The sequence below is a fragment of the Microcaecilia unicolor genome, chromosome 9 (genome assembly GCF_901765095.1).
Source record: "Microcaecilia unicolor chromosome 9, aMicUni1.1, whole genome shotgun sequence".
NCBI lineage: Eukaryota > Metazoa > Chordata > Amphibia > Gymnophiona > Siphonopidae > Microcaecilia > Microcaecilia unicolor.
The window spans coordinates 191,441,592-191,457,750 of record NC_044039.1 but is presented as its reverse complement, the minus strand read 5'-3'; the positions used below and the strand labels follow the sequence as shown (position 1 = coordinate 191,457,750).

At 48.9% G+C, this 16,159-nt stretch overlaps 1 protein-coding gene across 2 annotated transcripts in view; it reads left to right on the top strand.

Moving 5' to 3' along the window:
- Positions 1–16,159, top strand: part of RCOR1 (REST corepressor 1) — a 253,493-nt gene that overhangs the window by 179,423 nt on the left and 57,911 nt on the right. For both annotated transcript variants that reach the window (XM_030214774.1, XM_030214773.1), the window contains exon 6: positions 2,375–2,493. In XM_030214774.1, the coding sequence (XP_030070634.1) occupies positions 2,375–2,493 (119 nt within the window). The remainder of the gene's footprint in view (positions 1–2,374; positions 2,494–16,159) is intronic.

Here is a 16,159-nt window from a genome sequence, read left to right as displayed (position 1 = left end):
TCTTCTTAGTGAATTGAGAACTGAACCAGTACTTACTAAGTTTAAACCTCAATTTGTGTCATATCTGTTTATGTAAGTTGTCTTTTCATGTTTACACAAGTCGTCTTATCTGTTTATATAAGTCATCTTCCTATGGATTAGACTCGGGGATCTGCCTGCAGTAGACATAGATATTAGAGTAAATTATGGTATTTTTCTTTCTCAGTTTGGATACTTTCCTGGTCTTTAACAATTTTTGTGTTCCTTTTTGGTTTGGTTTTGTTTTTTTAGTTTCATAATTTTATTATGTTTTTTATTGTTTTATTTTGTTCATCACTCAATTATACTTGGTATTAAAAGTGGCATGGAGGAGTGGCCTAAAGATTAGTGCAGTGGGGTGCAGACCTGGGGAACCAGATTCAGTTCCTTCTGCAGCCCCTTGTGACCCTGGGCAAGTCTCTTAACCCTCAGTTGCCCCAGGTACAACAGTAGTACAACGTACTACTTAGATTGTGAGCTTGTAGGGACAGACCCAGTACTGTAAAATGAAACTGTATACCACTTAGGTCTAAGCGTTATATTAAAAAAAACTAGTAAAAAAGGCCCGTTTCAGTAAGAAATGAAACGGGCGCTAGCAAGGTTTTCCTTTGAGTGTGTATGTTTGACAGAGTGTGTTTGACAGTGACTGTGTGTGAGAGAGAGAGAGAGAGTGAATGTGCGAGTGTGTGTGTGACAGTGTGCGAGTGTGAGACTGTGTGAGAGAGAGAGACTGTGTGTGTGAGTGAGAGATAGACTGTGACAGAGTGTGTGTGTGTGGGCCGACTTAGTGTGTGGGAGAGAGAAAGAATGTCGATTGTGTGTGTGTGTCACAGACAGAGAGACACAGCGAGGCTGTGTGAGAGAGAGAGTGATTCACTGTGGGTGTGAGATACCGACAGAGTGTGTGTGTGTGTGTTAGAGAATGTGTCTGTGAGTCAGAGAGAGGGTGGGGTGCGGGGTAGGTGATTTTCGAGGAGGGGGGGGCAGCGTGCACAGAGGGGGATCGGCGGGGCCAGTCGGGTGAGGAGGGTAGCAGCATGGGTTTTGGCATCGCAAGGAAGTTTGTGTGCGTGTGTGACAGACATTGTGTGTGTGTGCGACAGAGGGGTAGGGACGGGCGTGACGATTTTGGAGGGGTGTGGGTCGACATGCACGGAGAGGATTGGCGGGGCCAGACTCGGAGGGGGGGAGTGTGAGAGATGGAGTGTGTGTGTTAAACACCGTAGCAATATGTGTGTATGAGAGAGAGAGAGAAAGTGTGTGTGTGTGTGGGAGAGAGAAACTCCTCAGTCAGTACCTGGAGGCAGCAACAGTGGAATAGGTCCGGAGTTCGTCAGTGTGAGTGCTGCTCGAGTAGGGATTAGATGCCCGGACGGAAGCACGACATGTGCTCCACAGCGCTGGGCCACTTGTACAACCTGTCTATGGGGCTCCTGCTTTTTCCGTGTTTGCTCCTACTGCGACCTCCATAGTCAGCGTGGTAGTGCGACGTCGGTCTCTCCCTGGCCAAGCCCTCACATGCCGGTTGTTTCGTTGGGTTGCTCCTCCCGGATGCCTCTTCGCAGCTGCTGGCTCAGTCAGATCAAGTCTCTCCCTGCAGTCTCCCGAAGAGCCCAGGGCCCGAACCAGCAGCGAGAAGCATGGTCGTAATCTATGCAGAGGCTCTCTGCTGTTCTCCTTTGGCTCCCCTTGCAGCCGTCGGTTTCAGCCTTCGAATATGGAGTGGGGAGGGGGGGGCCACGTGCACGGAGGGGGATTGGCAGGGCCAGACTCGGAGGGGAGGAGGGGAGGAGGGTAGCGGCATGGGTGGAGGCATCGCCAGGACGTTTGTAATCGGGCGCGGTGTCCTGCAGTGAGTGACGTCAGCCTGGCTACGGAGCCTAGCACAGGAATGCTGAAGGTGCCACGGACACAGGCAGCTACTTTAGAACATTGGAGGTGAGAATTATTATATAGGATACTTAAAATGGTATATTAATCACCAAATAAACTATATTCTTAATGAATATGTATGAGAGATTTGCATGTCTACTACCTCCATTATATGCAGATCTCTCTCATGCATATTCATTAGGGATCTCCTGAAAACTCAACTAGCTGGTGGTCCTCAGGACAGATTTAAGAGCCACTGCTGTAGACTGTATGTTTCTATCACCAACAAAAAGTGTGTACACTGTGAGGCATATTTTCAAAACACTTAGCCTTCCAAAGTTCCATAGAAACCTATGGAACTCTGGAAGGCTAAGTACTTTGAAAATATGACTGTCTCCTAATCTTTATTCTTTCTAAGAAATGTGTGATAGCAATTGTTTTTAGATGGATGACACATGTTGGCTATCTTTCCCTTTATTTATAGCTTCCTGACAAATCAATAGCAAGTCTAGTGAAATTTTACTACTCTTGGAAGAAGACAAGGACTAAAACCAGTGTGATGGATCGTCATGCTCGTAAGCAGAAACGGGAAAGGGAGGAAAGGTAGGTACTCATCCCAATGTGTCCTTGGACACTTAAAACATTTAGAGTTGTATGAGATGGTCATTTCACATATTTGTAACCCCAGTTTCCTTTAAAAAAAGAAAAACCCAGAATTAAAAAAAAAAAACCTTTCATTTCATTCAGTCTTAAATTAGAGGACTAACATTTTAGTATTTTAACTGAATACAATTATGGTAATGGAAAGGAAAAAATGTTAATACTCATACTAATTTCGTCACATGGAGTGTCATTCTATAAAGGGGCGTCTATTTTTAGACACTAAGGGGGAAATTCTTTAAATGGTGCCAATAAAATTCGGCACTCAATGCTGTTCTATAAAGGGATGAGCGTTCTTTATAGAATAGCGTTGAGCACTGAATGTCACAATAAACTTTGGGCACAAAAAGTTATGCCAGCTGAAACCTGTTGTAAATCTTGGCGTTCAAACTGAGTGCAGATCTCCACTGTTCTGTAACACTATCAGGCTCATTTTCAAAGCACTTAGCCTCCCAAAGTTCCATAGAAACCTATGGAACTTAGCCTCCCAAAGTGCTTTGAAAATATGCCTCTATGTGCATCTTTTTTGAATACTCCTGACCCTCCCGTGGTCATGTCTCCTTTTGAGTTGCGTGTGATCCAGTTTAGGCACCCATTGTTACAGAATAGCACACAGCCAGATTGGCGCCCAGATTTTAATTAGTGCAGATTAAGTGCTTGTTAACTGCAATAATTAAATCATTGGAGCCCGTTAACTAATTATTTTGGGCACCAATCTAGGATCTGTGCCCAACTTTGGGTGACGAATCCGGGGGTATAATGCCCCTGTTTGGATCCTATTCTGTAGTGAAAAGTAGCTGCCTACTTTTCCTTCTAGAATATTGGTGTAACAGGTTAAATACATGGCTTTATTTTAGGCATGAGCACTAATCAATCATAGAGCGCGTGTGAATTTTTGTCCCCAGTATTTTATAATCTGTGCATCTAAATGTGCGCCCCACCCATGCTTCGCCCACCCACACAGTATAGGCCATCAAATACTGGCACGCACTTAGAGAATAGTAGCCTGAAGTTGCTCATTTACATGCATATATTTTCACATTGCACGTATGAATGACTTGAATACCGACATTTACATGCATACTTGGCTTATAGAATTCCTCCCATCTGCATTTTCAGTTCTGTTTTGATTTGCTGGAACTGATTTTTTTTTTAAATTGGATTAGCGGTTGTAAATCACAGAAAGAGCTGAATCACAAAATGGAAGGCCCGTTAAACCCTCATGTGCCTAGAGGTCATGCTACTATATAATTTCTTAGCATCAGCTTCACTGTTCTGAACCAGTGGATGTTATTCCTTCCTACCAGCAGGTGGAGGTAGAGAAAACTGAATTTTGCCAGTGACATCACCAGTATAAGCAGAGGTACTCCCTGGAACAGTCCAGTATTTTTCTCTACCTTCAGCAGGTAGTAGGTGGTTTGGATGGTGCTCCTGTCCCTGGCCTAGCTTCCCTCTCTCCTGGCCATGGCCACATAGCGTGGTGAAGCCTAATGGCTCAGGTCAGTCTCGCTAAGGGCTCCTGCATTATGGACACGTTAACTAGTTAGCATGACGGTAATGTCAGCATGCTAGCCGATTAGTCCAAGCATGCCTATTTTCCACTCCTGACACGCCCCCTCCAAAAAATCTATAAAAAAAAAAAAATCACGTACTTATCACATGTGGATGTCAAAACTAACACAGAACGTTTAGTGCAGCCTGCATTAGGCCTTTTTTCCCTGCATTAGGCGCATATTAGCACCTAACACAGCTTAGTAAAAGGGCCCCTTGTTTTTAAAAAATAACCCTGATATTCAGCTGGTGGCGGTGAGCATTTTGCTGCCCGTCGCCAGCGTTATTCCCAGATATTCAATGCTGGGCCCTGTCCAGGCTTTTGGCATTGAATATCAGTTCTTTTGGTTTTTTTTTTTTAAAGCCAGCTAACACATAGGCAGCTAAGTCAATTTTCAGCCAAACTGCTTAAAATAGGATCTCTATTTATGCGGCTCGATTTTAAGCAGTTTACTTACGCAGTCACAGGCTGAATGTTGCCACTTAACCCAGCTCCACCCCTGGAATGCCCATAAGCTAGTTGTGTTTGAGTTTGGCACTAACCGATCATTTTTGGCAAAGGTAACTGGTTAAATGCCACTGAAAATGGATAGCCATGAACAAATTATTTAACCGGTCAGTTAAACAGAATGGGCTAGATTCTGTATATGGCACCTGAAAAATCTTCGTGGAGAAAAAATTACGCGTTTTCTCTACAGTATGCCTAAATTTGATAGAATAGACTTAAATTTCCGCGTGGTATATATAGTACACTGAGCGACTCGCCGCACGGTTAAATTTGGTCATGTCCATTTAGGCCACGTTTCACTTGGTGTAAATCCCGACGCATAAATTAGGTGCAGATCGGATGTATATTCTATAATAATGCGCATAAATTTTAGAAATGTCCATGGCCACATCCCCTTTTCAACTACACGAGTTAGAATTTAGGCGCACCATGTTACAGAATACACTTAGCGAGTTGTACGCGTAAATCTCAATGCCCGTTAGTGCTGATAATTGCTTGTTAACATCCAATTAACAGTACTGATTAGTTACTTAACCAGTTAAGTTATGCGAGTTGTTATAGAGTACGCTTTGGGTTCTGCACGGATTTTCAGGCACCATATATAGCTGTTGCAGAGTTTGAGGATTGTTTATGGTGATGTGAACAGATGACAAAGTGTCTCTAGGTTGAGCCCAAAGTCATTGCACTTGGAAACTTGCATTCCTACACCTCCTCTGACATTTATGGACACTAACTGCACACTACAGTATTGTTTTTCACAACAGAGGTGCTTGTGCTTCTATCTTTGTCTTTTTGTGTTAGTATCTTGAAGTGAATTGTGTTAAAGAAGTCTACAAAATGAAATTTGTTGCCTGTTCAGTCTTCTCCTTATTGGAAGTAACTTAATCTGGGATGTTGTATTTTATAGTTAGTGACAATTTCTCATTTGAACCTCAGTCCACGCACAGTAGTTTTTGCAGGTTCCATTGATTTGCAGCCAGTTTTGTGAGCTAATCAAAAGCCTGTGGAAAAAAAACACAAACACACCTGACAATGCTACTTAAACTGTGGAAAACTGAAACACTTCCTTCTGTGCAGGGGGATTCCTTTTAATGGATGAATATGGAAATTGTACAGACTTCCTGAGCCTGTACGTCTAACTCCATCTCTACCTGTCTTCAAATCTATGCTGAAAACCCACCTTTTCACCACTGCTTTTGGCTCCTAGCCACTACTCAATTGCCTCCCCTTGTTCCTTCTCACCCAGTACTTCCCTCGCCCCTAATTGTCTTGTCTGTCTGTATTTTTAGATTGTAAGCTCTATTGAGCAGGGACTGTCTCTCTGTGTCAGTTGTTCAGCGCTGCGTGCGTCTGGTAGCACTATACAAATGCTAATAATAATAATGTGTTGCTCTGCGTGAGCCTTTCAGAGGAAAGCCTAGTTTGATAGTCTAAGAAAGGATTATATATTGGTCCCATAACAGAATCAATCATACATTTCAAAGAACGTATGATTTTTTTTTTTTTTGGTTCAGATATTTATTCTTTGCATCAGGGCTTGAGAGGAAAATGTTCATTCTGAGCTTAGCAGCAATGGGAAATCTTTTTGAGCTCAAATACCATAAATTGCAAAGCATTCTAGATTCTCCGAGGACAAGCAGGCTGCTTGTTCTCACTGATGGGTGACGTCCACGGCAGCCCCTCCAATCGGAAACTTCACTAGCAAAGGCCTTTGCTAGTCCTGGCGCGCTCATGCGCACCGCGCATGCGCGGCCGTCTTCCCGCCTGAACCGGCTCGTGTTCGTCAGTCTTCTTTTGTCTGCGCTCGGTACGGTCGTGTTTTCGCCGTGTCGTGCCCCGCAAAGTCGACCTCGCGCGTTCTCTTCGTGTTAAAAAAAAAAAAAAAAACATTCTATGTGTGGAAAGGGACTCTTCGGTCTCTTTTCCCCCAATATTTCCAGCTTTTTCGCCCCGGTAAGTTTTCTTTCGTCGTCGGGGTAGGCCGCTTTTAGGCCTCGGGTTGAAGTTTTCTTCCCCTTGTTTTTGTGGTGCCTTTTCCGCCATTTCGACTTTTGATCTCGCCGGCGTGATTTTTCCGCCCATGACATCGAAGTCTCCCAGGGGCTTCAAGAAGTGCACCCAGTGCGCCCGGGTCATCTCGCTCACTGATAGTCACGCGTCGTGTCTTCAGTGCTTGGGGGCTGGGCACCGCCCGCAGGCCTGTAGTCTGTGTTCCCTTTTGCAAAAGCGGACTCAGGTAGCGAGATTGGCCCAGTGGAACGTTTTGTTCTCGGGCTCTTCGTCGGCATCGGCACCGGGGGTATCGAGTGCATCGACGTCTTAAGCGTCCAGACCTTCATCCTCGGCCGCCAGTGCATCGAGTGCATCGAGGCATCGGCCCTCTGCATCGGCGCTGAGACATCGGACAGCTGCGTCGACGTCGGTGGTACCGGGACCTCGTCTGCTGATGTCGTCGGATGGTGGTGCTTCGTCTGGAGTGCAGGTGAGGGCTGTCCATTCCCCTGCTGGTGGTGGTGAGCCTTCGGGTGGGTCTCCCCCTACCCTGAGGGCTCCTGCGGTACAGCCCCCCCCCCGAGACCGACCTCCTTCGGCCTCGGCCCCGAGGAAGCGACGGCTGGACGGCTGGATTCTACGTCCTCCTCGTCGGTGCCGGGAAGCTCCGGTGACATGCTTCGTTCCAAGAAGTCGAAGAAGCATCGTCATCGGTCTCCTTCCCGTGTCGGCACCGAGAGCTCTGGGTCGCCGAGGGAGTCGGCACCCAGCAGGCATCGGCACCGAGAGGACCGCTCACCCTCTGTTCAGGAGGTGTCGATGCGCTCCACTCTGGACAGCCCGGAACAGCCTCCACGCCCGGAACAGGTTCTGACGTCGACGCCTGCATCGACCTCCATGCCTTTCTCTGCAGCCGCTGTGAACGAGAGCCTCCGGGCCTTTCTCCCAGAGATTCTGGGAGAGCTGTTGCGCCCTACTCCGGTACCGGCGGTGCTTGCGCCACCGGTACCGTCGAGCGTGGCGCTGGCTGGTCCATCGCCCGGGGTGAGGTCTCCAGCATCGGTGCCGCGTGCGGTACCGGCTGCCGTCGCCTCCCAGGAAGGCTCCCCGACTACGTCGGCGTAGGGAGCTTCGCCGACGCGGGCGAGGGAGTCTACCTCTCGACGCCCCCATCGTGGACGTGGCTCCACAGAGTCGAGTCGGGCACGGTTGCAGACACAGGTCCGTGAACTTGTGTCTGACACCGAGGGTGAGGCCTCGTGGGAAGAGGAAGAAGACACCAGATATTTCTCTGACGAGGAGTCTGAGGGTCTTCCTTCCGATCCCACTCCCTCTCCTGAGAGACAGCTTTCTCCCCCCGAGAGTCTGTCTTTTGCTTCCTTTGTCCGGGAGATGTCTACGGCCATCCCCTTCCCGGTGGTTGTGGAGGACGAGCCCAGGGCTGAAATGTTTGAGCTCCTGGACTATCCTTCTCCACCTAAGGAAGCGTCCACAGTACCCATGCATCATGTCCTAAAAAAGACATTGCTGGCGAACTGGACCAAGCCTATAACTAATCCCCACATTCCCAAGAAGATCGAGTCCCAGTACCGGATCCATGGGGACCCAGAGCTGATGCGCACGCAGTTGCCTCATGACTCTGGAGTTGTGGATTTGGCCCTAAAGAAGGCCAAGAGTTCTAGAGAACATGCTTCGGCGCCCCCGGGCAAGGACTCTAGAACCTTGGACTCCTTTGGGAGGAAGGCCTACCATTCTTCTATGCTCGTGGCCAAGATTCAGTCCTACCAGCTCTACACGAGCATACACATGCGGAACAATGTGCGGCAGTTGGCGGGCTTGGTGGATGCGCTCCCCCCTGAGCAAGCCAAGCCTTTTCAGGAGGTGGTCAGGCAGCTGAAGGCGTGCAGAAAATTCCTGGCCAGAGGGGTGTATGACACCTTTGATGTTGCGTCCAGGGCCGCTGCTCAAGGTGTGGTGATGCGCAGACTCTCATGGCTGCGTGCCTCCGACCTGGAGAATAGAATCCAGCAGCGGATTGCGGACTCGCCTTGCCGTGCGGATAATATTTTTGGAGAGAAAGTTGAACAGGTGGTAGAGCAGCTCCACCAGCGGGACACCACATTCGACAAGTTCTCCCGCCGGCAGCCTTCAGCATCTACCTCTACAGGTAGAAGATTTTTCGGGGGAAGGAAGACTGTTCCCTACTCTTCTGGCAAGCGTAGGTACAATCCTCCTTCTCGACAGCCTGCGGCCCAGGCTAAGCCCCAGCGCGCTCGCTCTCGTCAGCAGCGTGCGCCTCAGCAAGGCCCATCGGCTCCCCAGCAAAAGCAAGGGACGAGCTTTTGACTGGCTCCAGCAGAGCATAGCCGACATCCAAGTATCAGTGCCGGGCGACCTACCAGTCGGGGGGAGGTTAAAAGCTTTTCACCAAAGGTGGCCTCTCATAACCTCCAATCAGTGGGTTCTTCAAATAGTCCGGCACGGGTACACCCTCAATTTGGCTTCAAAACCTCCAAATTGTCCACCGGGAGCTCAATCCTACAGCTTCCAGCACAAGCAGGTACTTGCAGAGGAACTCTCCGCCCTTCTCAGCGCCAATGCGGTCGAGCCCGTGCCATCCGGGCAAGAAGGGCTGGGATTCTATTCCAGGTACTTCCTTGTGGAAAAGAAAACAGGGGGGATGCGTCCCATCCTAGACCTAAGGGCCCTGAACAAATATCTGGTCAAAGAAAAGTTCAGGATGCTTTCCCTGGGCACCCTTCTTCCCATGATTCAGAAAAACGATTGGCTATGCTCTCTGGACTTGAAGGATGCCTACATACACATCCCGATACTGCCAGCTCACAGACAGTATCTGCGATTTCAGCTGGGCACACGTCACTTCCAGTACTGTGTGCTACCCTTTGGGCTCGCCTCTGCGCCCAGAGTGTTCACGAAGTGCTTGGCTGTAGTAGCAGCGGCACTTCGCAGACTGGGGGTACACGTGTTCCCATATCTCGACAATTGGCTGGTGAAGAACACATCCGAGGCAGGAGCCCTGCAGTCCATGCAGATGACTATTCGCCTCCTGGAGTTACTGGGGTTTGTGATAAATTATCCAAAGTCCCATCTTCTCCCAGTGCAGAGACTCGAATTCATAGGAGCTCTGCTGGATTCTCGGACGGCTCGCGCCTATCTCCCAGAGACGAGAGCCAACAACTTGTTGTCCCTCGTCTCGCGGGTGCGAGCGTCCCAGCAGATCACAGCTCGGCAGATGTTGAGATTGCTAGGCCACATGGCCTCCACAGTTCATGTGACTCCCATGGCCCGCCTTCACATGTGATCTGCTCAATGGACCCTAGCTTCCCAGTGGTTTCAGGCTGCTGGGGATCTAGAAGACGTGATCCACCTGTCCACGAGTTTTCTCGAATCCCTGTATTGGTCCAATCTGACTCTGGGACATCCCTTCCAAATTCCTCAGCCACAAAAAGTGCTGACCACGGATGCGTCTCTCCTGGGATGGGGAGCTCATGTCGATGGGCTTCACACCCAAGGAAGCTGGTCCCTCCAGGAACGCGATCTGCAGATCAATCTTCTGGAGTTACGAGCGATCTGGAACGCTCTGAAGGCTTTCAGAGATCGGCTGTCCCACCAAACTATTCAAATTCAGACAGACAACCAGGTTGCCATGTACTACGTCAACAAGCAGGGGGGCACCGGATCTCGCCCCCTGTGTCAGGAAGCCGTCAGCATGTGGCTCTGGGCTCGCCGTCACGGCATGGTGCTCCAAGCCACATATCTGGCAGGCGTAAACAACAGTCTGGCCGACAGGTTGAGCAGGATTATGCAACCTCACGAGTGGTCGCTCAATTCCCGAGTGGTGCGCCAGATCTTCCAAGCGTGGGGCACCCCCTTGGTAGATCTCTTCGCATCTCAAGCCAACCACAAAGTCCCTCAGTTCTGTTCCAGGCTTCAGGCCCACGGCAGACTGGCATCGGATGCCTTCCTCCTGGACTGGGGGGAGGGTCTGCTGTATGCTTATCCTCCCATACCTCTGGTGGGGAAGACTTTGTTGAAACTCAAGCAAGACCGAGGCACCATGATTCTGATTGCTCCTTTTTGGCCGCGTCAGATCTGGTTCCCTCTTCTTCTGGAGTTGTCCTCCGAAGAACCGTGGAGATTGGAGTGTTTTCCGACCCTCATCACGCAGGACGAAGGGGCGCTTCTGCATCCCAACCTCCGATCCCTGGCTCTCACGGCCTGGATGTTGAGAGCGTAGACTTTGCCTCTTTGGGTCTGTCAGAGGGTGTCTCCCGTATCTTGCTTGCTTCCAGGAAAGATTCCACTAAGAGGAGTTACTTCTTTCTGTGGAGGAGGTTTGCCGTCTGGTGTGACAGCAAGGCCCTAGATCCTCACTCTTGTCCTACACCTTCTGCACTTGTCTGAGTCTGGTCTCAAGACCAACTCTGTAAGGGTTCACCTTAGTGCAATCAGTGCATACCATTACCGTGTGGAAGGTAAGCCGATCTCAGGACAGCCTTTAGTTGTTCGCTTCATGAGAGGTTTGCTTTTGTCAAAGCCCCCTGTCAAGCCTCCTACAGTGTCATGGGATCTCAATGTCGTTCTCACCCAGCTGATGAAACCTCCTTTTGAGCCACTGAATTCCTGCCATCTGAAGTACTTGACCTGGAAGGTCATTTTCTTGGTGGCAGTTACTTCAGCTCGTAGAGTCAGTGAGCTTCAGGCCCTGGTAGCCCAAGCCCCTTACACCAAATTTCATCATAACAGAGTAGTCCTCCGCACTCACCCTAAGTTCTTGCCAAAGGTTGTGTCGGAGTTCCATCTGAACCAGTCAATTGTCTTGCCAACATTCTTTCCCCGTCCTCATTCCTGCCCTGCTGAACGTCAGCTGCACACATTGGACTGCAAGAGAGCATTGGCCTTCTACCTGGAGCGGACACAGCCCAACAGACAGTCCGCCCAATTGTTTGTTTCTTTTGATCCCAACAGGAGGGGAGTGGCTGTGGGAAAACGCACCATATCCAATTGGCTAGCAGATTGCATTTCCTTCACTTACGCCCAGGCTGGGCTGGCTCTTGAGGGTCATGTCACGGCTCATAATGTTAGAGCCATGGCAGCGTCGGTAGCCCACTTGAAGTCAGCCTCTATTGAAGAAATTTGCAAAGCTGCGACGTCATCTGTCCACACATTCACATCTCATTACTGCCTACAGCAGGATACCCGACGCAACAGTCGGTTCGGGCAGTCAGTTCTTCAGAACCTGTTTGGGCTTTAGGATCCAACTCCACCCCCCGAGGGCCCTGTTTGTTCTGTTCCAGGCTGCACTCTCAGTTAGTTGATAAATTTTTTAGGTCAATCTCAGTTATGTCCTCGCCGTTGCGAGGCCCAATTGACCATGGTTGTTGTTTTGAGTGAGCCTGGGGGCTAGGGATACCCCATCAGTGAGAACAAGCAGCCTGCTTGTCCTCGGAGAAAGCGAATGCTACATACCTGTAGAAGGTATTCTCCGAGGACAGCAGGCTGATTGTTCTCACAAACCCGCCCGCCTCCCCTTTGGAGTTGTGTCTTCCCTTGCTTTGTTTGCTACTTATGGGACTGACGAACACGAGCCGGTTCGGGTGGGAAGACGGCCGCGCATGAGCGCGCGAGGACTAGCAAAGGCCTTTGCTAGTGAAGTTTCCGATTGGAGGGGCTGCCGTGGACGTCACCCATCAGTGAGAACAATCAGCCTGCTGTCCTCGGAGAATACCTTCTACAGGTATGTAGCATTCGCTTTCTAGTAACAAACTTAGTGGTTAGGGTGGTGGACTTTGGTCCTGGGGAACTGAGGAACTGAGTTTGATTCCCACTTCAGGCACAGACAGCTCCTTGTGACTCTGGGCAAGTCACTTAACCCTCCATTGCCCCATGTAAGCCGCATTGAGCCTGCCATGAGTGGGAAAGCGCAGGGTACAAATGAAACAAAAAAAAAAAACAACTCTGGACTTGTGTTCACTTTTTGTTGGTCTGTATTACTTTTCTGACATTGCATCCCTGCTTCCTCAGTTAGTGGAACAGGAAGAAAGAGAGTCCCACACTCTGAGGATGTTACCGATGATGCTGAGATACGAATGGTGACCTAGCTATAACTTTAAAATAGCTCCCATTTATTTGGGAGGGGGGGCTGCTCCCCGATATCTGGAAGGGTATGACATTGACAGTGGCCCGGATGTCCTGCTGAGAGAACTTGGATTAAAGAACAGTGGCGGAGTCCACGTGATGCGATGAGCTGAGCAGACGTGCAGTGCTGCAGCTCGTGGGCCTCAACCCCGTACTCTTAAAAATACTGCTCGAAAAACATCAATAAAATAGCCGCCGGCTACAGCATAACTACATGGACAAATACCTGAACAAAACCCCGATTGGAATGGCGCTTCGGACCGGGAAAAAAGAGAAAGAAAAGGTTAAGTTGCCTGCCTCCGAATCTAAAATGGCGGACGAACCACAACAATGTGAACAAGCGTTTTCGACGTCGCAACTGGAACAACTAACAGCCGCGGTGGCGAAGGCCTGGCAACCTCGGTGGGACACTGTTGAACAAAAAATAGACACTTTCCACGCTAAGTTGGAGGGACTGGAGACCCGCGCGGAGGACCTTTCTGTGCGGGTTTCGGCTTTAGAAGATGACTCACAGGCCTATAACGTGGATATCCGCGAAATTAAACAACAGCTCCAGGAGCATTACGATAAACTGGAGGACTTAGAAAACCGCTCCAGGAGGAACAATGTGAGAATTGTAGGCATCTCGGAAACCATACCGGACAGAAACTTAGTGCCTTGGCTCACAGACTGGCTATCTAAAGAATTGGCCCTATCAGACTCCCTTGGGCCTTTAGTACTTGAGCGCGCACACCGCGTGGGACGCAAAACTGATAGTCAAAAGAGACCTCGTGTCATAGTGGCGCGAGTGCTCAACTACCGCTCTAAAATGGAAATACTGAATGGATTTAAGATTAGGAGGGGAGACTTAACACATGAGGGGCGCCCAGTTTTGATGTTTCAGGACTACTCCTTTGGCGTACAAGAGCAACGGAAAAAATTCCATCAGATATGCTCAATGCTAGCACAGAAACAAATTCGCTTTAGGCTCCAATACCCAGCTACACTAAAAGTTCTGATACAAGGACAGTGGCACACTTTCCAAACCCCAGAAGAAGCCAAGACTGGATTACAGGAGAAGGACATCTCTGAGGGTGATTAAAAGTCCCAAACGCTTGCTGTGAGTCGGAGACTAATATAAATAGCAGCAGCAGTAAGTACATGAAACTTAAATTATACGGGGAGGAGGGCTCCTCGCTACACAGGTGGACTCTAGCCGTACCCAGGCGCAGGTCTGGGCCTGGATGATGGCAGAGGGATGGAAGAAAGGGCGGGGGGTAAGGGGGGGATTGGGATTTGAGATGTTCTTAAGTTCAAAATCAAAGAGTACCAGAAGTTTAAAATTACTGTATGTTAAGGATCAATGGGGTAATATGGAACACTTAGGCAACTTGGGCAGTTGGGGTGAGTGGTCGGGGAACTGGGGGGATCTTACAGTTAAAGAACAGCGAGAGACCGTAAAGTTGGGGGGCAAGATCACTAAAAATGGTGAGTATAGTAAGCATGTCCACTAGAATTGTAACCTGGAATGTAGGAGGAATAAGCTCCCCGATTAAAAGATCTAAGATCTTATCAGCATTGAAAAGACATAAAGCTGATGTGGCATGCTTGCAGGAAACCCGCCTCACGGAGAAAGAACATTTAAAGCTGCAAAAATCATGGGTTAGCGAAGTATTTGCCGCCCCATCTCGCGGTAGGAAGGGAGGAGTTGCTGTGCTATTTCGAAAAGGACTCCCCTATAAAGCTACAATCTTGGAAAGGGGGGATAGAGGGGATTTTATTTTGCTAAAAGTGTGGCTAGAAGGGAGGAACCTGTTGCTGCTGGTATTATATGGGCCCAATAATTTTGATGCTGCATTCTTTAAAGATCTGGCCGGGAGATGTTTGCAGAGTGGGGGAGGAGATTTGATAGTAGCAGGGGATTTTAATGCGGTTATAGACCCTCGTCAAGATTGCACTAATATCCTGGCCTCCAACTACCGTGGGACGAGGGCGCGAGAGTTCCAAATGTTTAATAAAACGTTAGACTTAGTGGACACGTGGAGGGTGCTCCATCCTGGGGAGAGCGATTATACACATAGGTCAAGGGCACATGGCTCTCATGCCAGGATAGATTATATCATGTTGGCCCGTCCCTTGTTTCACCTGGTGGAGGCGGCAACCATAGGTCCCGAAGAAATATCCGACCACGCCCTGGTATGGGTAGATCTTAAGCTTAGGTCAGAGTTCAAGGGGGGGACAGGATGGAGGTATCCGGCTCATCTACATACTGACCCGCACCTGCGGGCGCATGTACAAAAGAGCTGGGAGCAATACATAGAGCATAATGGCATACATGCAGATCTCCAACCTGAGCTGTTCTGGTCAGCTTCAAAGGCAGTTCTGCGGGGGGCTATCATAGCTTACTGTAGCGTTAAGAATAAACGGAAAGCAGCTAGCATATTACTCTTAGAACGACAGCTACAGAGGGCTAAAAAGATACACTTACATCATCCCTCTTTGGCTACCCTGGAAAATTTAAAAGCTACTCGGGTAGCATTAAATAGTCTGCTACATGAGAAAGAGGTGAAGTCTTCTTTGTTTTATAAATACAAATTAGAGAGGTTTGGGAACAAAGTAGGCAGAATGATGGGGCGATTAATTAAAACTGTAGGCGGCCCACGGACGGTGACCTCCCTAAAAAACCATAAGGGAGAACTCATAACTGATAATAGAAAGATAGGACAGACATTTACAGAATATTTTGCTACTTTATATCAAAAGCAAACACCTCCAAATGCACATGCAATACGAGATTATTTGCAGCACATAGACCTCCCCAAATTAACGGAGGAACAGCTGGAAACCTTAAACCAGCCATTGACAATGTCCGAGCTGCAGAGGGGGGTCAAAGCGTTAAAATTGCGGTCTGCACCGGGTCCAGACGGTTTTTCTGGGGAATACTATAAAATCCTGCCTGGTAAAGCCTTAGCAGCACTCCTGGAATATTTCCAAGAGGTCATTGAAGAAGGGAGTTTCCCACGATATGCGAACACGGCGTTGATAACGCTCATTCCTAAACCAGGGAAACCCTTAGACAAAGTGGAATCATATAGACCGATATCGCTATTAAATGTAGACACAAAAGTATTGGCGAAAATAATGGCAGATAGGCTGGCACACTGCTTGCCCTCACTGATAGGTACAGAGCAGGTGGGATTCGTGAGAGGCCGACAGGCGGTACATAATGTCAGAAAGCTCCTTTTGGCAATAGCAGCAAGTAGACAAAACGAGGTACCCACCCTGATTCTGAGTCTTGATGCTGAGAAAGCCTTTGACCGGGTTGGGTGGGACTTCATGTTTCAAACATTGGAAAAGATGGGTATAAGGGGGTGGTTTACACAAGCGGTAGAAACTCTATACTGTCAACCCAGAGCGAGT